The sequence below is a fragment of the Pleurodeles waltl genome, chromosome 3_1 (assembly GCF_031143425.1).
Source record: "Pleurodeles waltl isolate 20211129_DDA chromosome 3_1, aPleWal1.hap1.20221129, whole genome shotgun sequence".
Taxonomy (NCBI): domain Eukaryota; kingdom Metazoa; phylum Chordata; class Amphibia; order Caudata; family Salamandridae; genus Pleurodeles; species Pleurodeles waltl.
Genome location: NC_090440.1, coordinates 586,434,710 through 586,457,869, shown reverse-complemented (window position 1 = coordinate 586,457,869; position 23,160 = coordinate 586,434,710). Strand labels below are relative to the sequence as shown.

Genomic DNA, 23,160 nt, shown 5'->3' with positions numbered 1-23,160 from the left:
AGGTACAAATGGTCCATCAGATACAGTAGGATGCTATGAGCTGGCTCTCCTTCTCTGACAAAGGTTGAGATAGACGTCTCACTGTCAGAGAAGAGGATGCTGACAACTATGCTGTTCTAAAAGCTGCACTTTTAGATTGATTTGGTTTCGCCACTGAACAACATACAATCAAGTTCAGGGAGACTTGAAAATAGACCTCCCAGGATTGGGTTGATTTTGTGGACTGCTCTGTTGAAGCTTTGGAAAGCTAGTTACCTGGCAGCAAAGACCCTTTATTTTCGTAACACTGAGTGTTTTCTGTCATGTGTGTAAGTGCTGTGTGACTGCAATGGTATTGCATGAGCTTTGCATGTCTCCTAGATAAGCCTTGGCTGATCATCCACAGCTACTTCTAGAAAGCCTCACTTCTAGACAGTGCCTACACTACACTAATAGGGGATATCTGGACCTGGTATAAGTACCTCAGGTACCCACCACACACCAGGCAAGCTTCCTACATCAGGACTTAGACATTTTTCAGCCATGAAGTGCCCTGAAAGAAGTCGTACCCAGCCTCATGCCCTCATCGGCTATAGCCTGCACCTTCATCCTGCTGGAGGCTTTCAACTTCCAAAAAGAGACTATGTCCGAAGGTAGAAATCTTCACCACAACTTTGTCTAGTGGCTGCTTGACGACAATGTCTCCTCCTGAGACACCACCGGCTGCTTTGCCCTGCTAAACGTTACCTTCTCACATATTTTTCTTCTAAGTTCTGGTCACCTTATTACTGTTTAAGGGCTACACAATTACTTTACACATTGCCTCTAAATTATGCCTGTTTTTGTGCCAAGCTCTCAGGAAGGGTTAAGCACAGGTTCATTTAGTGACTGTTGTGGTTCAAAAGGATAGTGGCTGTTGCTTGAGGGGGGGGGGCACACCCCCAACCAAATACCCAATTTCGAAAAGGTCCTTTTCTGAACAACAGAAGCAGTGTTGAATAAGAAAACAGCAGCTGCTGTTCTTGGCTCAGCGGCTATGACCTGCAGCTAGCAAATAAGCTGGGTGGAATACTTTATGTGCCTCCTCTGTAACCCTCAGCATAGGATGGTGTTTACAGCTACTAGATGACACCGAGTCTCAAATCCTCGGATCAAAGTTCCTCTCTACCTAATAATTATTCCTTACACTTTATATGCTATGGCTGCACATTGCTGAATATTTTAAGAATAAACAATTAATAATGAAGCCCCTGCAGCCTTCTACCTACTCATATTCTGTGAAACATTACTTTTATTTAAAACATATAACTGAAAAAACAAGGTATTAATTTCTATGAACCCTTATTCATTATTTAGGAACAATAACTAGAAAAAACAAGTCAAGCCACACTACAACAGAACGAGTATATTTAAGCAAATTCAATTATCATTATGTTATCTTGAAAAAAATACTTTAACAGCATTGCCATTTGTGCACTTGCGTTTAAAACATACATATACCTGACTAAAGGAATACATGTAATCCTAAAATGGGATATACAAAAATAGAAAATGCATTAACAATATATCACTGTTAAATGCGGATGACTGCCTCATTAGAATTTAGAGGTCACTCGAAATGAGGGCCTTATTCATGGGGCCCGGGTATAATCAGCATACTTACATAAAGCTGCTAGTAAACCATTCAGGCCAGGAGCACTGTCTGAACTCCTATTTCAATGCTTTCGAGCTCCTTTGCACTGCACAATTATTGATATATCTATGTTTAAAGTGTTGCCAGGCCCATACAGCCCTTGAAGTATTTCTCTCATTTAGGGGACAGTGTTTCTATTCAATAGTTACCCTCTGCTCTCCTGATTGTTTGTGTAGTTCCAGACCCTTTGGGTCACTTGATTTACTTATTTAAAAAATGGTGTTACTGTGTTACATTGCTTTACCCATGTCATGCTTATCATTCCAAACTGCTCGTTTATAGAGCTTTCTATGTTCTCTGACCAGTATGGGGATCATCATCTGGGTATCACTTTATCGTAGTTGCCATAATTGTTGCAGACTTTGTTTTGCTCACTATGGGGTGAGTTACACCATTAATTTACAAAACTGTAAAAGTGAGGTGTGGTAGTTATTGTTGAGCTTTGTCCTAAAGAGGACTTCATTAATGTGTGGTTCTGTTATAGTTGCGCTAATTTTTACACCTGATAAAATCTAACACCATGGTGTTTGTACCTAATCGGGTGCAGTGATTATGATTGTTTAGTGAACAATTTGCAGGTTTCGATGCTTGGCATACCAAAACTCACGTAACATTAATAGCCCGCCATTTCCCCCCAATCATTTCAGCAGGCTTGACATGTTGAAATTTACCCGTGCTGATACAATGCAGTAGAACGGAATTAGCTGCGAAACTCATAATTGTGAAATGTGTGGTAGCACGAGTTACCCACAATCTGAATTTAACAAGCCACTTGTAATGAGGCCAAGGTGTTTAAAAGGCTTGAAGCAAGCAAAGACGAAGAAATGTGCCAAATACACACATCTTGAGCCTCCCGTGAATTTATCCAAGAGCTAAGCTTGCAGCTAACCACTGAGTTCCATCTGACTCTTAACTGCTGCGTACTGAAGGCAGGTCCGCAGTTATGTACAGTGTGAGTGATGACTAGGAAAACTAAAGGTCTGGTAGAAATAATCACTATTGGCTTATCTTTATAGATGCATCATAATAGTTTAAGGAAACAAAAGTGTAGTTGATGCTATACTTGGAAAGTGCATGTAGTAGGACAATGTGTATTAAAACGATTACTTAGCACAAATCTAAGCTAAGGAAAAAAACAGTCCAACTGCAGTCTCTTGCAGTTCAGATCACGTAGCGAGACAGAATAGGTTGTTAACAACTAAATGCAGAACTGAACACAAAGTTTATATCTTCTATGTGAGAGCGGGTTGTTTATGAAAAACATGGCCTGAGGCTATACGTTTCAGTAAGAAAAAATGCAAAGCATACTTTTCACTTCTCTACCTTTACTAAAATCTTAACTTTCAAAAGTGAGGAAAATTTGCTTTCCATAGGCTAGAGCCTATTAAAGAAATACAAGTATTGCTTCTTTTCTGCAAGATTATTGAATTAAGAAATTTGAATGTATTTATTTATTGGAATTTTCATCATTGACAGTGCTGCTTAACAGCTGTCTTGTTAGAAATTGGGTCTTTGGTTGGCAGTCAGGTTGCCCCCTGTCGAAGCAAGGACCCTCACTCTAGTCAGGGCAAAGGAGAAACACACCCGGTTAACCCCCGCTAGCCTCCTTGGTAGCTTGGCACGGGCAGAAAGGCTTAACCCAGAGACAATGTGTAAAGAATTTGTACCAACACATACAGTAATACAGTGAAACATTGCAAAATGACTCAACACCAGGTTAGATAAACAGCCAATATTTATCTGAACAAAACAAGACCACAACAACAAAAAATACAATATACACAAGCAAAGTTATGAATTTTGCAAGATGTAACACAAAAATACCACTTAGAAACACAGATGCTTCAATTAGGTGATATCGCAGCATTGTGACGAGGTTGTTCGTAACAATCCGACACCAATGGCGCCAGTCACGGAGTCACACGGACCCCCAGGCACAGTCTCAACGTGCCTTTAATTAAGGTAGAGTTGCTCTTGGTCAGTGGGTGCCATATCTTAAATCGGGTTCATTGTTGCTGCACCTTATAAACCCAGGTGAAGAAACAATGGCCCATCATGATTGAGCCAAGAAGAATTCCATACAGGAAGATCACTGCAATTTGTAATCTGGGCCTTAATATGGTCCAACAGCTTTAATCAACCTCAATCAATGGTTTATTTTAAAGGTATCTGAAAGCAGTGTCACATGTGGCTGTTTGAGCATCCATAACATAGTATATTTATGTTATTTCAAAATATACTAATTCAAACCATTAATGTTCAAAATATCAACAATGCTGCAATAAAATGTTCATGAAAGTGAACTTACCACTGAGCTAGAATCTTTTCTTTTTGAACAAATTGATTCCTCCAGCTGCTCCTGTGATGGAAGAAGTGTGTAGCTTATTTCATTTGTATTAGGATCCTGAAAAGCAGCATGTTCTTTATTGCTATCCAAGATACTGGCAACTGCCAACTTTACCTCAGCCTACAAAAGAGTAAACCTGCATGGTTAAGCCAATCGCTGCAAAGTACAATATTATTTCATTATAACCTATTTAAACATACACATTCGAAAAAGCTACGAATGATTGACAGCTCGTCTGCAATTCATTCTAACCTGTAATTAAATGCAATAGTAACAAAGATGTAGATAATTTGAGATTGTATGTAGGATGGTAACCCATATGTGCAGAACATAGTGTACCAATCACTTTCCACATAATAGGTTTTCTTTTTTCGTTGAGAGACCTAGGGGGTCATTCTGACCCCGGCGGGCGGCGGGAGCCGCCCGCCTAGAGGGAGCCGCCATATGGCCGCTCCGCGGTCGAAAGACCGCGGAGGCCATTCTGGCTTTCCCGCTGGGCTGGCGGGCGACCGCCAGAAGGCCGCCCGCCAGCCCAGCGGGAAACCCCTCCCCACGAGGAAGCCGGCTCCGAATGGAGCCGGCGGAGTGGAGGATGTGCGACGGGTGCAGTGGCACCCGTCGCGAATTCCAGTGTCTGCAAAGCAGACACTGGAATTCAAAGTGGGGCCCTCTTACGGGGCCCCTGCAGTGCCCATGCCATTGGCATGGGCACTGCAGGGGCCCCCAGGGGCCCCACGACACCCCTCCACGCCATCCTGTTCCTGGCGGTCGGAACCGCCCGCCTGGAGGGAGCCGCCATATGGCCGCTCCGCGGTCGAAAGACCGCGGAGGCCATTCTGGCTTTCCCGCTGGGCTGGCGGGCGACCGCCAGAAGGCCGCCCGCCAGCCCAGCGGAAAACCCCTCCCCACGAGGAAGCCGGCTCCGAATGGAGCCGGCGGAGTGGAGGATGTGCGACGGGTGCAGTGGCACCCGTCGCGAATTCCAGTGTCTGCAAAGCAGACACTGGAATTCAAAGTGGGGCCCTCTTACGGGGCCCCTGCAGTGCCCATGCCATTGGCATGGGCACTGCAGGGGCCACCAGGGGCCCCACGACACCCCTCCACGCCATCCTGTTCCTGGCGGTCGGAACCGCCAGGAACAGGATGGCGGTGAGGGGGTCGGAATCCCCCATGGCGGCGCAGCAAGCTGCGCCGCCATGGGGGATTCCCAGGGCAGCGGAAAACCGGCGGGAGACCGCCGGTTTTCCTGGTCTGACCGCGGCCATACCGCCGCGGTCAGAATGCCCTGCGGGGCACCGCCAGCCTGTTGGCGGTGCTCCCGCATCCCCGGCCCCGGCGGTCCTTGACCGCCGGGGTCGGAATGACCCCCCTAGTGTTCATGGTACCAAAATATGAGAAATAATTAGACAGAGAAAGTCATCCATCACAACTTTTACAAATGCAGTACGTTACACTGAGTGATATAGGATAATCCCTTGAAATAGAAAAACGAACGAGTCTTCGTGCAGCATTATTTCTATCATACATTTGTAGAGCCACTGCAATAAAGATCTATATCTATTGCAGGAAGACCCTGATATTGCTTCCTGATACTCAGGTAAATGGCACTTACAAGTTTAACTCCACCTTGCCCGGAATCAGGATTGGCAGTCCTTTTCCCCAATTTTGAGATTTTAGGCAATCACGATATTAATACTCCAGAGAACAATACACTTTTCTTGCATATTCCCCAAAAACAGTACCCCCTCAAATACATCAAATCAGAGTAGGACAGGGTCTAAACACATGGAGGCTGTAAGCCATGGGGAACGACACCCAAGGCATCTTTCCAACTTGGCAATTTTAGCTAGAGTGATATTATCAAAGTGGAATAGTGGTGTAATTTAATAATGTTTATACAAAGGAATAAAGTCTCCAATCTAGCTCCACTAAAGACTGGGAGATTTCTTTTACGGTAACCAACGAGCTTAACAATTTATCCATCTCTCAACAACTGTTGAATATCAACCACTGCTGAATATCACCATGCCTTGATTATGTAGACAGCTGTAGAAAGTAGAGATAGAAAGAAATTACGAGCTGATCGTTAACTTAAGTAGAGACTTATCCATAAAAAAGTCTATGGAGGAGCATGAGGACAGAAAAAAATCCCGATCTGTAGATAGTCAAAGAAACCATCCTTTGGCACCTTACATTCGGACCATAGCTGAGCAAACTTTTTCGAAACCAACCCCCCAAAAAAAACATCATAATCTCTATCTTAGTAGACCAAGCCAAATATCGCTTGACTAACGCCTCCTGCAACAGTAATCAGAATTCTCACTAGTTTATTTAATATGTAGCATGAGATGCTTCCAAGTACATTTGCTATTTGCTTGATGATTATTAGAAATTCTTATAATTTGGAGGTAAAGATCAATACATCAGCATATGTTAACATGACACTGAACAGTCAGGATCGCACTAGGATATTCACCTGATTCCAAACAGTCTACAATGGATCGATGTACATTGAAAATAGAGAGGAAGACAGACGTCAGCCTTGCCAAGTCCATTGCTATGTGAGAATTTCAGCATAACCAACTCCATTGTCCAAAACCATGGCTTACAGATTCCGGTGAAGAGCCAGTACACATATCAAACATTAAGAGTTTAGCCACACGCACGGCACTGCCTCCCATAGAAAAGACCATGAAACCCAATCAAAAGCCTCCCCAGTATCCAACAGACTAACTTCTATTGGTTGATAGTGTGCACCAATTGATGAACCCAAGACAAGATTGGTTGGTGAGGTAGTATCTTCTCCTTGGATAACTACACGTTACCTCAGCAAGGACAAACTTGGTATGACCCCGGACACATTATTTGCTGAAAGTTAAGAAAAAAATCTTTATATCTGCATTTAATACAGAAACGGGTCAGTATCAGTACACTCAACATTCTTAGACAAATTTGTCAGCATGATCTTTGGTAGTTTTTCTTAATACCATAACGTTGTTCAGATTGTCTAAATAAATGTGGTACTTTCATCATAAAGCAGTATTGTTTATAGTTCACTGAGGAGCGCATTGGCTCTGGATGCCTTCCTGTTTGCAGGATCTTCAAGAGGTGGTTTCCTCCCCACGGGGGACCGTATTACTTAGATAGAGGCAGCACTGCACGAGGTTTTTCCCAAACCTTCTAAATAAATTTTAGAGAAACCTACTGCAGCAGGACGGACAGATGAAGCTACTGGCGTGACAATTGAGACAGAATTGTTGTTTGTTTTAATGGATTAAGACGCTATAAAGCATTCCAAAACTCATTAATTATAGCATATGCAAATGGAAGGAGTCTGGAAAGTGAACTTGTAAGAACCAACATTCAGCAAACAGAACAAAGAACACTGATTCACCAAAGAAAGGCTACTTTTCATGTCTTATTTGGCTAACCTGTATATATGTATGTACAACTTGGATATATATATGTCACCATGTGAGGAGGGAGCAGGGCCATGGGAGTGGGGCTGAGTTCGTGCAAAGAACTATCTGTGAGACACTGACTCCCTCCAACCTTCCCATACTACTCCGAAAAAGAAACAAAGGGTCGCTGAAGCTATCACTGATGTCTTAGGGCATTGTCAGACAAGTAACTTACCCTCAGTAATGCCTTATCCAGTAGAGACAATATCTAGTTGCACATTCCTTACCTTAGAATTTCCCCAGGCGTCAGTCTGGATCCGGAGATTATTCTCAAGCAGTACCCCTGCGTGCCGTTAGGTGGTGTCGATCGGCTCCGGGTCAGCGGTCGGCGTTGTCCATGCCAGATATGATGTTGCAGGTCCTACCTAGGCTCCACCCCAGCACCCTGAGGTCAGTTTCTTTTCACGACTTTTCACACCAGAAGCGCAGAGCCATGATGAACATGGACCACTAGTGCCTCAAAACTAGAGCCCTAAAAGGGAGTCCCTGTCCCTAAAAATCAATTCACAGATTGGAGAGGATGGGTGGGTCAGTAAGGAATCTGCAACTAAATATTGTCTCTACCAGATAAGGAGTTACTAAAGGTAAGTAACTTGTCCATCTGATAGAGACATCTAGTTGCAAATTCCTTACCTTAAAATAGATACCCAAACAATACCATACCCTGAGGTGTGTCTGCAAACTAAAATCATACCAGAAAGTCCTACACAACCTGACTAGCCAGGCAGTTGTGGTTGTAATGTCAAGGACTGGAACTTCGCTTGCTAACGCTGTGGTCCCAGCTTTAGCTCTGGTAGAATGCGCATGCAAAGCCTCGGGGTTGCTTCTTAGCCACTGTGTAGCACATTTTACTGCAGAGTACGATCCTTCTGGAGATGGTTGTCTTCTGCACTGCCTGACCTTCTTCGCACCCACAAAACCAACAAAGAGTTGATCATCCACCCAGAACTCTTGTACGGTCAACCGAGAACGTCAAATCTCCTTTTGGGTCCAGGCGGTGGAGTTTCTCCTCTTACTTAGAAGGATGAGCGGGTGAGTAAAAAGTAGGCAAGGTTATGGATTGGCATACATGGAAGAGTGTAACCACTTTTGACAGAAAGGAGACCCTTGTCCAAAGAACCACTTTGTCAGGATAGATGGAAAGTTAGGGTGGCTTAGATGACAATGCCTGCAATTCACTCACCATGCAAGCAGATGTAATGGCCACAAGGAAAACTGTTTATAAAAAGTGAGAAGCGTGAGAGGATAATTGTGGTGAGGCTCGAAAGAAGCCCACATCAGGAATGTCAGAACCAAATTCAAGTCCCATTAAGGCATAATGAATGGGGATGGCGGAAACATATGGGTAAGGCCTTTAAGGAACCTATTTATATTAGGAGACTTAAACAAGGATAGTTGATCAGGCAACTGCACAAAAGTATAAATGGCAGACAGATACCTTTAACAGTGCCCGTAAGAGAGCCCTGCTGGGCCACAGAAAGGAAAAACAACAAAACATCAGAAAGAAGGGCAAAACAAGGTTCAACAGACTTGTCTGTGCACCATGCCACAAATTTTTTCCAACGACAGGCGTATACTGTTTTGGTGGAGGGACGCCTGACTACCAAGATTACATTACAGGCTTCGGGCTGAAGGTGAAAACCTGCCAACTGCCACTGCTCAATCTCCATGCAAAAAGGCGGAGACTGGACAGGTTCGGGTGGAGAACTCTTCCCTGCTGCTGCAACAGAAGATCCTCCCAAATGGGCAGTGTGATCAGAGCATCGATGGCCATGCTCAGTATCTCGGGATAGCAGAATCTTTGTGTCCAGTCTGGAGCTACAAGGATTGCTTGGGCCTAGTCCTTCTTGATCTTCTTGAGAACTCTGGGCAGGAGTGGTATGGGCAGAAAGGCGTACAGGAGGCCTGAGTTTCACTCAAGACAAAAAGCATTGCCGCATTGCAAACCCCAATGTGCAATACTGCTGACATTGCACATTCTCTGAGGAGGCGAACAGCTCTAACCAAATCTTTCCCCAAGGCTGAAAGACCTTGCACCACCTCTGGATGGGGACACCGTTTGTGATCAACTAAGCATTATCGGCTGTTTGTCTGCTCTGGCATTCAGAGAGCCCACCAGTTGTTGAACCACTAGGGAAACGCCCTGTTTTTCCAGCCGCATCTAGAGGCGCAAAACTTCTTGACAAAGGGTCTGCGACCCCACCCTGCCCTGCTTTTTGCAGTACCACATGTTGGTACTGCACTACCTTCCCTTTGAGAGAGGGAAGAAATGCTTTCAATGCTAGTCTGATCGCCCTGTGCTCCAACAGGTTGATTTGGAGTCCGGACTCCGCCGGGGACCATATGCCTCTGATCACCACCTCTCCCAGGTGGCTGCCCCATCCCAGGAGTTATGCATCTGTCACTACTGTCAGATCTGGTTGGGGAAGGTAGGGGGTCTGCCACTGGCCAAATCGTGGTTTGTTAGCCACCACTCCAGATCTAATGCAGTTACCTCTGAGATCTGGGCCATGTCAGAGAGATTCCCCTAACGCTGTGCCCACTGGAACTTCATGCAGAGCCAGCATATGCCATATGGCATGTGCCACTAGAAGGATGCAGGAGGTAATGAGGCACAGCAGCCTCAGAGTCATTCTCACTTGAAATCCAGGATAAAGGCTAAAACATTCGTATCATAGCCTGAATATCCTGTGCTCGCCGCTCTGGAGGTTAAGCCCAAAAATGCATTGTGTCCAGAACAGCTCTGATGAAAGGGAGTGTCTGAGAGGGAATCAGGTGCAACTTCTGCATGTTTATAGTGAACCCCAGTGAACGCAGGGGGTCCCACCTTAGTATGGACGTGGGAGACGACGGCCTGTCATTGAGATACGAGAAGACTGAAAACCCTGATCTGCGCATATGAGCTGCAACCGCCACCATCACCTTGGTGAACACTTGAGGGGTGCTAGTAAGGCCAAAGTGGAGCATGATGAACTGAAAGTGCTAGTGGCCTACCGTGAAACGCAAGTAACATCTGTGGGCAGACAGGACAGGGATATTGAAATATGTGTCCTGCAAGTCTAACACTACCTTCCTGTCTCTTGGGTCCAAGGCAGATAGATCCTGAGCCATAGTGAGCATTTAGAACTTCTCCTTCGGAAGTCCTTGCCCTTTCTGGGTACCAGAAAGTAGTGAGAATAACAACAAAGACCTATCTCTGACACAGGGACCCTCTTTATGGCTCCCTTGGCCAAGCGAGATGTAATTTCCTCTTAGACAAGTGCCAAGTGATCCTCTGTCATCCAATTGTAGGATGGTGACATGGATGAAGGGGTAGTCTTGAAGTGGAGGGTGTAGCCCCTTCAGGCTATCTGCAAAGCCCACCTGTTTGACGTGATGGATTGCCAGCGGAGCGGGTGACTGTGAATCCTGCATCTGACTGGTCCCTGGTGGGAAAGAGTCAGACTAGGAAGGTTTTGGAGGCAGCTGTGGGCGGGTGGCAGCAGACTGGCCAGACCACTAGCTCTCTGATCCACAAGGATGGTGGATCCCATGTGCCCCAGCCACGCAGAGGCAGAGCAGGGCAATCTGCATGGCAATGCATGGCATTGTGGCTGGGAGGCCCTTCCGTATCCACAAAAAGGGTAAAAAGCAGACTGAAGAGGGCGAGGGGCTACCACAAGACCCAAGGACCTAGCCGTAGCACGATAATCCTTGAAGTGCTTGAATGTTGAGCCTGCTTTCTCGCCAAAGAGACGGATGCCATCAAAGGGCATGTCCATAAGGTTTGCGTGGACATCCCCCGAAAAACCAGATGTCTCAACCAGGCATGGTGCCTCAAGGCCACTGTCGAAACAACCACTCTGCCCAGTGAGTTTGTCATGTGCAGTCCACATAGGATTGTGAACTTTGCTGCATCTATCACATCAGGAACTGCTTGGAAGAGTACAGCCCGGGCCTACTCTGGGACCTGTGGCAGCACTTGCACAACTGTATCTCACACCGTGTGGGAATAACAGCCCAAAAGGCATGCGAAGTTCATGGACCACAATGCCAGGCTGGCGGAAGAAACATCTTCTTCCTAGTGTGTCCTGCCTCTTCGATTCCCTATACAGGGGTGCAAAGGGAACGCACCCTGGGAAGTGGAGGCTTGGATAACCAAGCTCCGAGGGGTGGGGGGTTGCATCAGGAAACCTTGGTCACCCGGTGCAGGGCGATGGGGGCAGCCAATTGGCCTGTTCACAGGAGCCCTTGTGAGGGGTTTGACCAGATACCCAAAATAACATCCTTAGCGGCTTCATTGAAGGGAAGCAGGGGTTCAGAGGATGAAGCACATCTGTCAGGAGGTTAGTCCTGAATGTCACCAAGGGCAGCTCAAGGTCCAGGACCACAGTGGCTCTCCACACCACCGCTGAGTAAGAAGCTCCTCCTCTGTAGCCACGGTAGGAGGACAGAGCATGCAAGTATCTGGGGAGGTATCCAGTCCACTGGCTTCACCCAGGTCTGTGCCCCAATCTATGGGGTCTTGGAGCTGGTATTCTAAAAAGCCCAGCGACTCCTCCCGTTCCTCACAGATACCTAGCCCGTAGGAATAAGGCTCAGGATCCTCCATAGGGAGAAAGGCTCCTGTTGGCGCAGGTGTTGGCATTGTACGATGCCCATCCAACTGCATGTCAGAGTCGACAATGATGATGGGGACGGCGCTGCCAGGGGGCACAGGAGGCACTGGGAGCGTCAAAATTGGGACCAGCACCGGGAAAAGTCAAACGGGTACAACCAACAGCAACCGGATCAATGGATGCCCTTTGGAGCCGAGGCCAAAGCTGCTGATGTGGAACCCGAAGGGGCTCCTTCCAACTCTTCAGGGCCCGAATGCAAGCTAGCAGAGACGGACTGCCAGAAGAACGAGTTACTTACCTTCGGTAACGACTTTTCTGGTGGATACATTAGCTACCTGTGGATTCCTCACCTAATGAATTCCGTCGAATGCTGGCGCCATGGGAGTATTCATTAGGTGAGGAATCCACAGGTAGTTGTATCCATCAGAAAATGAGGGGAATGGCCTCATAAAACTCCTTAAGTTTGGCAGGGGTCACTGCGGCTACCGTAAACCCGGGGAGACGCGGACTCGGCCCAGACGCAGGCTCCGCAGAGGGATGCCTTGATCGACAACGCTCCCTCGTCACATCAGCTGACAGATGAGGTGAAGTTGAAGAACGTTTTGCTTTCTTCTACTTCTTCTTATAACTCAGATTACCTCATTGTCCCGAAGACTTAGAGTGGGACAACGAAGAAGGGGTACTCCGTGACCGATTCCCGATGTGATGGATTGGCAGAGGAGCAGATCCTTCCTCTTGACCAGGACTTCACAGAGTTGAGCGCCAGCCCACCAGCAGCTTTAGAGACCGCTCCCTCAAAGCCTTCAGATTCATGGCCCGGCACTCGGAGCATGATTTCAGACACAAAAGGAACTCCAGGTGCGGACATTGCCCGATGGCTTGAACTTGGACCAGGAGTAGTAATACCCAAAAAAGCTTTGACAAAAGTAAAAAAAAGACCAGTCAAAAAGTGACTGAAGGGTAGCTCTTTCTTCGGATCAGAGCTGGCTGGCCAGGAAAGAAACAAACTGAAGCCAGCACGCCGGGTGGCACCTGTATAGGACCTATGACATCATATCCGGTGTGGACGATAGGCGCGGAGCTGATCAACACCACTTAACGCTGCACATGGGTACTGCTCGAGTAAAATCTCTGGATCTGGAAATTCTAAGGTAAGGAATCTACAACTAGGTGTCTGTATCAGATACACCCTTTAACAGGCAGCAGAGGTTCACATACTCCAAAGAAGATCTGAAAATATACATAGTGTCGCTGTTTCATGTTTGTCTACCCTGCCACATGTGATAGCTCCACCTCACCAGGTGACCGTGTGAAGAGAGTCGATATTGTGTGGCACACTTGACACGGTGTGAGTTGACAGGTCTGAGATTGAGTATACCATCAATATACAGTCAAAAAAAAGGAAATGTGATGCTATGTTACATGTGATACAAAACATTGTAGATATGGTATAAAATGCCTGGTATGTTTGCATTATATCATAATGACAGAAAGAAAAGCGAACGTACTGTCGAATAAACAGCAATTTAACGTGCATTTGGAAAATGAGAAATCATCTTTGTTTAAGTTTTGCAAAGATAATAATCATCAAATGTCACAACTAAAATTTCAAGTACGAGAGGTAGAAAAAAAATGATACAAGTTGAAACATTAGAGAAAAATGACTGAGATGTAAAATTTTGGATGCAATGAAAAAGTTATTTACCTGTGGTAACAATCCTTCTAGTGGGTAGTCTACCTGCAGATTGCTCAACTGCAGAATAATCCCAGATGTCAGACTGGATCTCGAAATTTCAAGCTGTACCAAAAACCTCAACCAGAGGAGTCACCCTTAAAAATCAACAAAGGATAGGGTAGTATACAACTAAAGTGGAAATTTCAAGGCTCTTTCGCTAGTGGTAGGTGGTGCTGGGTTCACATCAGCATGGAAGTGGTGTCCCTGTGGCGTAACCAAAGCCATATAGCACCCACCCTGGCGTAACAAAGTACGTTACCGTTTAGAAAAAATGTTAGGAACAAAATGTGTAGCTTTTGAATGCAGCTCTAACACTTTCCCTAGGTAACTCAGATGGACTATGATGTTGTGATAAATTATAGACTAGGTTATAAGAATAGGAAGGTTGGCAGGACACAATCAACTGGAGGGGGGAAATCAAGTGACAGAAGATCCATGAATAATTTTATGTCCAAATTCCACTGTGTTAATGAATGTAGAAACCTTTTTGAACAAAATATGTATTGAAAGTCAATTTATAGATAAAGTGGCTTGCTTAAATGAATAAAGTAACAGACAGGAAAAAGATGTATTACTTTACCACAAAAAGATGTAAATTTACCATCAGATCAGCTAAAACAGTAAGCTGTGAAGTGGCTTCATGAGTCAAAGGCAGGTTGACATGCAGGAGTTGCTAATACTCTGTCAGCAGTAAGAAGATATTTTTGATAATCAAATTTATTTACTGGTGCTAAACGTTTTGTAAAATCTGTGACCAAATGAAATAATTACATAGTAAACCAATGGGTTTGTATAGAATCTTCACCTGTTCCACCCAGACCATGGAATACTGTCAACTCTTTCAGCTGGACTAACCTGGGCCCTGTATCCGATCCGCCGTCCATCACGGTCAGCCTGAGCTTGCAACTTTCAACCGATCTGCACTACCAGATAGTCACGGGTGACACTTTGTGCTTTTTGCTGCTATTTTCACTTAAATCTTTAAAAAATCATAACTCTAGTTCTACTGATTGGATTTTATTGTCATTTTGGTGTGATTTTTTTTTTTTAAATGTACTCTATTTTTCTAAATTGGTATGGGATTTTTCTTCTGTTGTGTTTTCAAGTTATTACTGCTTGGGTGGTGCATAAATACTTTATACATTGCCTCAAAGTTAAGCCTGACTGCTTTTTGTGACAAGCTACCCACAGTTAAGCACAAGATAATTAAAGGACTTTTTGGGGATCACCATGCCAGAGAATGTGGCTGTTCCTTGATCAGGGCTAACACCCCAGTCAACCAACAACCCAGTTTCTCAAAAAATTGTGACTTTCATAGCTCGATGGAGGTATAAAATTAAGTTGAAAAACAAAATTGCAGATTTGAATGTGATTCTTCTCAGATATGAATTATGCACTGAGCATAGGGGTTTGGCACCTAATTTCTAAAGAAGTGTGCTAATTTCTAACTTTAGAGGTGGGGCCATGATGGCAACGGAGATGGTAGCTTCATAAGCGAGCGCAGGGTCGGTCTGCTGTAAAATCCTGAAAAGACCTGCGCAACCTACTGTTGATCACAAAATTCATTTTCCACAATTAAAGGGCTTGCCAGCAGAGATGTATATGGCCAGTTCTGCTGCATAGAGCCGCTGCCATCCAACATGAGACGATAGGTGTGCACTAAAAATAGAGGGATATGGGTGGTAGTGATGAGTGCGAGGCATGCAGCTTCGCTTTAAGCCAGAGACAGCTCCCCCCCACGAGTAGCTCTGACATTGAAGCAGGAACTCAAGGTGTGCAGAAAGCTTCAACAATCCTCCCCCCGGCAATCAGAGACTGACAGAACTGCAGACTGTGCAAGGCCTAGTTAGAGGGGGCCGGTGAGCTGAGCACACTGCTGAGACAGCCTGGAACAGGCAGAGAGAAACTGGACCAGAGGAGACACACCGAGAAGCACCCAGAAGGTGTGGCTCGGGGAGCGCCCAACAACAGAGTCCCCGTCCAGAGCCTGGCGGATAGCTGACACCATACACACTCCCAAGGGGGCAACCCCGCCGTCTACGGCCTTCCAGGGGAGCGCAGGACCCAGGAACAGAAGAATCTGCTGGTAAGCAGTTTGGGACGTAAAAGAGGAGAACCACTGGGAGGAGCTGACATGGCTGGAGAAAACTAGCAAGAAGGCCCCAGGGAGGTGAAGAAAGATCCAACATAATTTGGGAAGAGGGCCCGGTGCCCCTTCTTGGTAGGAAGGCGTGACGGAACTGGACAAAGGGGGCTCCAAACCACAGCCAGGGGAGGAGACCCCTTACAAAGAGAGATAACAGTGCCCACTAGCCAATTGAGGCCCAGGAAGCACCGGATCTGACCCATAAGAACGGCACACACTGGATGTGCCCACATGGCCACATGGCCCTTAGGCAGAGGAGTGGGAGCCTGGAGCACTTCTCCCCTGCCAATGTTGATACCACTGCTGTATTCCACTCCCTGCCTGGGGAGAGTAAAGTGAACTAGGGGTGGTGCGAGAGGGGTCTGTTTAGCCCCCCACGCACCCCAAGTAGATACCAGAAGATCAAAAAGTGAAACTGTCAACCCCGAAGGGAGGTATACGGAGACAAGAATCCACTACCCAAGGTACTTAGCAGAGCGGTAATGAGGCGGTAGTGACCAAGGAGTGATGGCTAAAGACAAAGATTCCAAATCCCCTCGCCAGGGAAAGATGGACTGCTACACAAAAGTGGTGACCAACCCGGCTGAGCCGGAGCTGTCTGAAGTACCTGACAACACCACCCTTCTTCTGGCAATACTGTCCTCCAGAAAGGGTGGGAGCCGGGTGGGGGAAGTGAACTCACAGGTCTCCCTTTTGCAGCAGGACCGTTGCAATGTAGAGTAGATAGTCACGGCAGCTGAAAGAATCTCAGAGCTGGCAGATAAGGTCCAAGAGCTCTGCAGAGAAATGAAGGAGACTAGAACATTCCGTAAAGATGCACACTGGAGGCTAGAAGACAGGGAGACTGTGCTAGATGGAACAACCTAAGATTTGTGGGCTTCCGAGAGGGGATTGAGGGTCCCAAAATTCTTCTGTTCCTGGACTCTTCGCTGTGCTACGTCATTCCCCCTGAAAAGTTTTTTTCCTGCTTCGTAATCGAACGCGCACACCGATCATTGATGGGGGAGGCCACCACCAGTACTCCCCCCTACTCCCAAAGACCAGTAATCGCATGTTTTCTGAATTTTCAAGAGCGAGAGATAATCCTCACAGAAACGTGCAGGAAAGATGTCTCCCTTAAGAACTCAAAAATGCTAATCTTTCCTGACTATACTTGAGAAGTCCAGAAACAATGGCACACCATTGACTCCATAAAGGCAAAATTGTGGAATCTCCAACTTCAGTACATGCTCCTCTTCCTTGCAAAGCTAGAAGTCCAGTTTCAGGGGAACACATTCTTCTTTCACACCCTGGAGGACGCATGGACATGGCTAGAGGAGGGCCCACAATTGGCGGGATTAGGGAAGCAGGGTACAAATGTGCACAACAAAGGACGAGATTGTGCTTGTCTGAAAGGTAGTCTGATGCCCAGGAGGAAAAGTCAATGCTCGCACAGAGGCAGAGGTAAGACATCACATCGGACCGCAAGACCTGTGGGGAGCCAGAGGATCTTGTCGTACTCAGGAAGAGAATGCACTGTAGTCACCAAAAACAAAAGAACCAGAACCACAAACCATGCTGAAAAAACTACACCTGGATACACAGAAGAAGGTCAAGAGACTGGCTTTGACACCCAATCTGCTGGTCAACATGATAGCTCACCTAGAATTTGATCTGGGGATACCCCCGTCGGATGACTTGGCCATAGGAATCATCACAGAAGACACAACCGTGGGACTGGTGAAGTGATCCAGGGCTGGAGGACGCAGATACAGGAGCACCCCATACTCAGCGGTTAAAGACTAAGACTCTCATTATGACATTGGCGGTGGGTGATAAAGTGGCAGAAATACCGCCAACAGGCCGGCGGTAATTACTGGCAAATTATGACCATGGCGGTGAGAACTCCAAAAGACAGCCAATGTACCTGTAAGAGTCACCAGATCCTCGGGGTCCGTGCACGTTCCCAACACTTCCACCACAAGACAGCTCCAATACTCTGATTAGATTTATCACAGAGTCTAAGAGAGTCCAAGTGGGGAAAAGGGGATTAGGACGGGAACAGCTGGGAAGGAGACCTGTAGGAAACAAAAGGTTAAAACACAACATCAAAATTACATCTCATGAAATCAGTACCATGCTACAACTCTAAGCTTCGTCTTTTCCGAAAAAACATGAACAACCCAGGAATAATACTAAAACTGACTAGGCTTTAGATGACCGAATACCTGAGGAGGAAACAGGAAAAGTTAAATAGGACTTTCAGATTCAAGTACTTTCTTTAGCATGAGAATCAGGAAACACTCTGAGCAATTTCTAAACAACCATATGAATCTCCTTTTATGAATACATATCAGGAACACACAGCATTACATCTAAAATTCTGGTATTGTTGTGTTTATCTCAGAAAAAACATTTTGGAAGTAAATTGCGCACATTGCAGATTTTTATATGAGTATTAAACACCATAAAGGTTTGTGCACCATGAAATCACACAGCGTAGATTCAAGGAATAAATCACGCGACGTGTCAACTTGAAATGCTACCAAGAAAATGTCTTAGAATGGTAGCGCACAGTAACTTACATTATTTATACACGAGGAAAGAATTGCGCGTCTTCCCGATTCAAATGCCACCATACAAATGCCAAGAAATAGTAGCACACAATGAACAACATGAAAAGCACTCAGGGAAGGAATCGCGCGCCATGTCGATTCGAATGCCACCATACAAATGCCAAGAAATAGTAGCACACAATGAAAAACATGAAAAAACACTCAAGGAAAGAATTGCGTGTGTTGCAGATTCGAATGCCACCATGTAAATGCCAGAAAATGATAGCGCACAATGAACAGCATGAATTACACACGAGAAGTGAATCGCGCGTTTCGCCGATTCGAATGCCACCATGTAAATGTCAAGAAAAGATAGCGCGCAATGAACAACAAAGTTAAATGCTCATGAAACGAGTTGCACATCTTGCCAACTCGTAAAACATCATGTAAATGTCAAGAAATATCAGCGCGCAATGAACAATAATGTAATAACGAAGTCAAATCTTTATGGAATAAATTGCGCATCCTCCCCATTTGCAAACCACTATACAAATGTCAAAAAATGGCAGCGCACAAGTAATCTGTTATTCATTTAAGAATCAAAAGCAAGAATATGAAGATTCTCAATTACGGTGTTGGGAAATGTCCAAACACCGTCTTACCGCCTGGAAACAGTGATCACCAATGAGAGATGAGTGCAGAAGACTGGAAAATCCAAATAGGCCGCCGGGACAGGAGCTCAGGAAGAAGCTGCTGCTCTGCACCGGGACCTCTGAATAGTGAGCACTGGAAGTTGGGCTGACTCTCTTTTATAGAGTCGTGGCCCAGCCTAGAACCACGCCCAGGCATGTTGCAGGGAAAGTCTCCAGAAGGCCCTGGAAAGGGACCACACCCTAACACACTCTGAATGTCTGCAGCAATACATTGTAAATGTACAGTGTTTATAAGCACCTTAAAAATTAATCTTTTGGATGGAATTCTGCAATGCAAAAGGTTAAACAATAACATTTCATCACAATGCATAAATTACTTTATCTTGCAAGTGTTGGGTTTTTGCATTCTAGATGCCCGTAGAGCGCGCACTGTCCTGGTGTTGACAGTACTCCCCTCTCCCAGGCGCGCTCTAGGGCCTGGTTTATCTGGATTGAGACGATGAAAGCGTCTCACAAGTACTGGAGCATGAACATCAGATGCGGAAACCCATGAATTACTTTCAGGGCCATAACCTTTCCATGAGATTAAGTACCATAGGTTACGCCCTCTCAGTTTAGAGTCCAACACTTTCTTGACTTCATATTCTTCTTCCCCCTGTACTAGAACAGGAGCTGGATGAGGGCAGACCTTTTGGACTGCCTTTTTTAAGAGGGAAGTATGGAACACTGGATGAATCCGTAATGATTTTGGCAATTGTAGTTTATAGGTCACAGGATTGATTTGCTGAAGAACAGTGTAAGGACCTATAAATTTGGGGTTGAACATGTGCTTCGTCTTGAAGTCTATATGTTTTGTGGAAAGCCACACTTTGTCACCAGGTTGATACTGCGGTCCCTCACAATGTTTCTTGTCATAATGCTTTTTGTATTTTTGTTTGGCTTTTTCTAAATGTTGTTGAATCGATTTCTGAGTTTGATGCAAATGTTGAATGATTTCTGACACAGCTGGAGTGAGAGAGCTTTCTTGAGGAATTGTGATGGGCAAGGTGTCAGGATGATAGCCAAACAAACCAAAGAAGGGTGTAACGCCAGTAGAAGTGTGGAAGGAGTTGTTGTAGGCTAACTCAGCTAACCAGAGCATTGATGTCCATGAATTAAGTGCTTTTTCAGCGTAAGCACGTAGGTATTGCTTCAAAGTCTGATTTAGTCTCTCCGTTTGACCATCTGTTTGAGGATGGTGGCTAGTAGATAGGGTAGATGTCACTTGGAGTGTTTTACACCATGTCTTCCAGAAGTTGGAGGCAAATTGCGATCCCCGATCGGAGAGGATCACTTTTGGCAGTCCATGATAACAAACCACTCTATTCAGTAAGATAGTTGCCAGTTCACTAGAGGTGGGTAATTTCTTACAGGCAATGAAATGTCCATATTTCGTGAGACTATCTACTATCACCAGAATTACTGAATGCTGTTGAACCACTGGCAGACCTGTAATAAAGTCTAAAGAGATGTGTTCCCACGGACGACTTGGGGTTGGGAGTGGGTGTAACAACCCTTTCGGTTTTGAATGACTTGTTTTAGTGCGAGCACAGACTTCGCAGTTGTTTACCATTGCTTTTACATCCTTTGTTAAGGTAGGCCACCAAAATTAGCGTTGGATTAATTCAAGAGTTTTAGGAGTACCAGGGTGACCTGCTGTAGGTATAACATGCAACCAATGAAACACTATCTTGCGAAGTTTGGTAGTGGGCACAAACAAACGAGCATCGTAAAAGGGTAATCCTTGCTTGATTGATCTTTTCGGATCTGCTTGGGCCCACGCGTGCCATTTTTCAACAGTGAATGAATTGCAGATGTCTTCAAAGAAATCTTCTGTTTTTATGATACATAGGACCTTGTCAGGAGCAATGATAGCTCTGGAGGTTTGAACTGCAGGCAATGTGGTAGACTCTTGGCGGAACAAGGCGTCAGCTTTGCGATTATCTTTACCAGGCCGGAAGGTTACCACAAAATCAAACTCGGCAAAAAACAGCATCCAGCGTAATTGCCGAGGAGTCAAAAGTCTGGCAGAACTCATGAATTGAAGATTGCGATGATCAGTATATACTGTGACAGTATATTTAGCTCCCAACAAATGATGTCTCCATTCTTTAAAGGCGTCACGAATCGCCAGAAGCTCTTTTTCAGCAATGACATAGTTCTGTTCGGCTTCGTTCAACTTCCGAGACATGTAAGCTACAGGATGAAGCTGACCAGTGTCTTTGTTTCGTTGTGACAAGACTGCTCCTATCGCCACATCTGAAGTATCAGCTTCCACTATGAAAGGTCGATCCGCATCTGGATGAGTCAAGACTGGGGCAGTGGAGAAAGCTTCTTTCAAAGTTGAAAAGGCTTGGTCTGCTTCTGGGGACCATACAAATTTTTCTTTCTTTCTTAATAACTTAGTAATTGGAGTTACTGTCTGGGAGAAATGATTGATGAACCTCTGGTAAAAATTTGCAAAGCCCAGGAAACATTGTACATCACGGACAGTCTTTGGGATGGGCCATTCAGATACGGCTTTTACTTTCCTTTCTGCCATCACCATACCTTGAGGGGTAAGGATAACCCCTAAAAATTCAACTGTGGTAACATGAAACTCACACTTGGTTAGCTTGCAATATAAATGGTGTTTACGAAGGGCTGTCAAAATTTTCTTCACATGTTGAACATGTTCATTCTCATTGTCTGAGTAGATCAAAATGTCATCAATGTAAACTATGGCAAAGATATCGAGGTACTCTCTAAGAACGTAATTTAAGAAAAATTGAAATGCTGTTGGAGCATTGCACAGACCAAAAGGCATGACGGTGTATTCAAAAAGGCCATATCTTGTTTTGAATGCCGTTTTCCATTCGTCACCCTCTCTCATTCTGACCAAATGGTAAGCACCTCGAAGATCAAGCTTCGTGTAGATTTTTGCTTTCTTTACTTGTTCCAGTAAGACCGGAATTAGAGGCAAAGGATATTTGTTCTTGATGGTGATTTTATTCAAGCCCCTATAGTCGATACAAGTTGGAAGCTCTCCGTTCGCTTTTGGAACAAAAAACAAAGGAGAAGCTGTGGGAGACTTAGAGGGGCGGATGAAACCATTCTCTAAAAATGTATCCAAGTATTTTCGTAAATGTTGATTTTCAAATTCTGACAGGGCATACACACGACAGTTGGGAAGTATCCCCCCTGGGACTACATCAATTTGACAGTCATAAGATCTATGAGGAGGTAAGTTCTCTGCTTCCTTCTCATCAAATACATCTTCATAAGACGAATACTGTTTGGGCAACTGAACTTCTTTCTATGCGGCGGTAGCTACGTAAGAATGGCGAACTTCCGATTCTTGAGTCCTTTGGAGACAATGGGGGTTATTCCAACTTTGGAGGAGTGTTAATCCGTCCCAAAAGTGACGGTAAAGTGACGGATATACCACCAGCCGTATTACGAGTTCCATAGGATATAATGGACTCGTAATACGGCTGGGGGTAAGTCCGTCACTTTTCCGTCACTTTTGGGACGGATTAACACCTCCTCCAAAGTTGGAATAACCCCCAATGTTCTTTACATAGCACTGATGAGAACATGATTTTTCGTTCAGCCCAATTAATCTCTGGATTGTGATGAGTTAACCATGGCAAGCCAAGGATGATCCCATACTGGGGAGCATGAATCACGTCAAGGATGAGTTCCTCTTTATGTTTCTTTCTTTGATTTTTACCTTCACAAATTATTGTCAAGGGGACAGTCTGAAGAGTTATCGGACCTCCAGTCAAGAGTTTTCCATCAACTGCCTGGATGGTTTCTGGAGTCTTCTTTTCAATACATGAGATCCCCCATGCACGAGCCAATTGGGCGTCAACAAAGTTTCCGGTAGCCCCAGAATCGACTAGAGCCTTCTTGAAATAGGTCTTTTTGTTGACCTGAACTCTTATTCCCAATTTTAGATGTTTGGATTGTGGAGGATCCACGGTGACACCCAAG

At 45.2% G+C, this 23,160-nt stretch overlaps 1 protein-coding gene across 1 annotated transcript in view; it reads right to left on the bottom strand.

Annotated features, from left to right (window-relative positions):
* The window catches only part of LOC138283234 (tesmin-like), a 543,145-nt gene that overhangs the window by 26,651 nt on the left and 493,334 nt on the right, over positions 1 to 23,160 (bottom strand). The window contains exon 6 of the mRNA XM_069221270.1: positions 3,981 to 4,139. Coding sequence (XP_069077371.1) covers positions 3,981 to 4,139 — 159 coding nt within the window. The remainder of the gene's footprint in view (positions 1 to 3,980; positions 4,140 to 23,160) is intronic.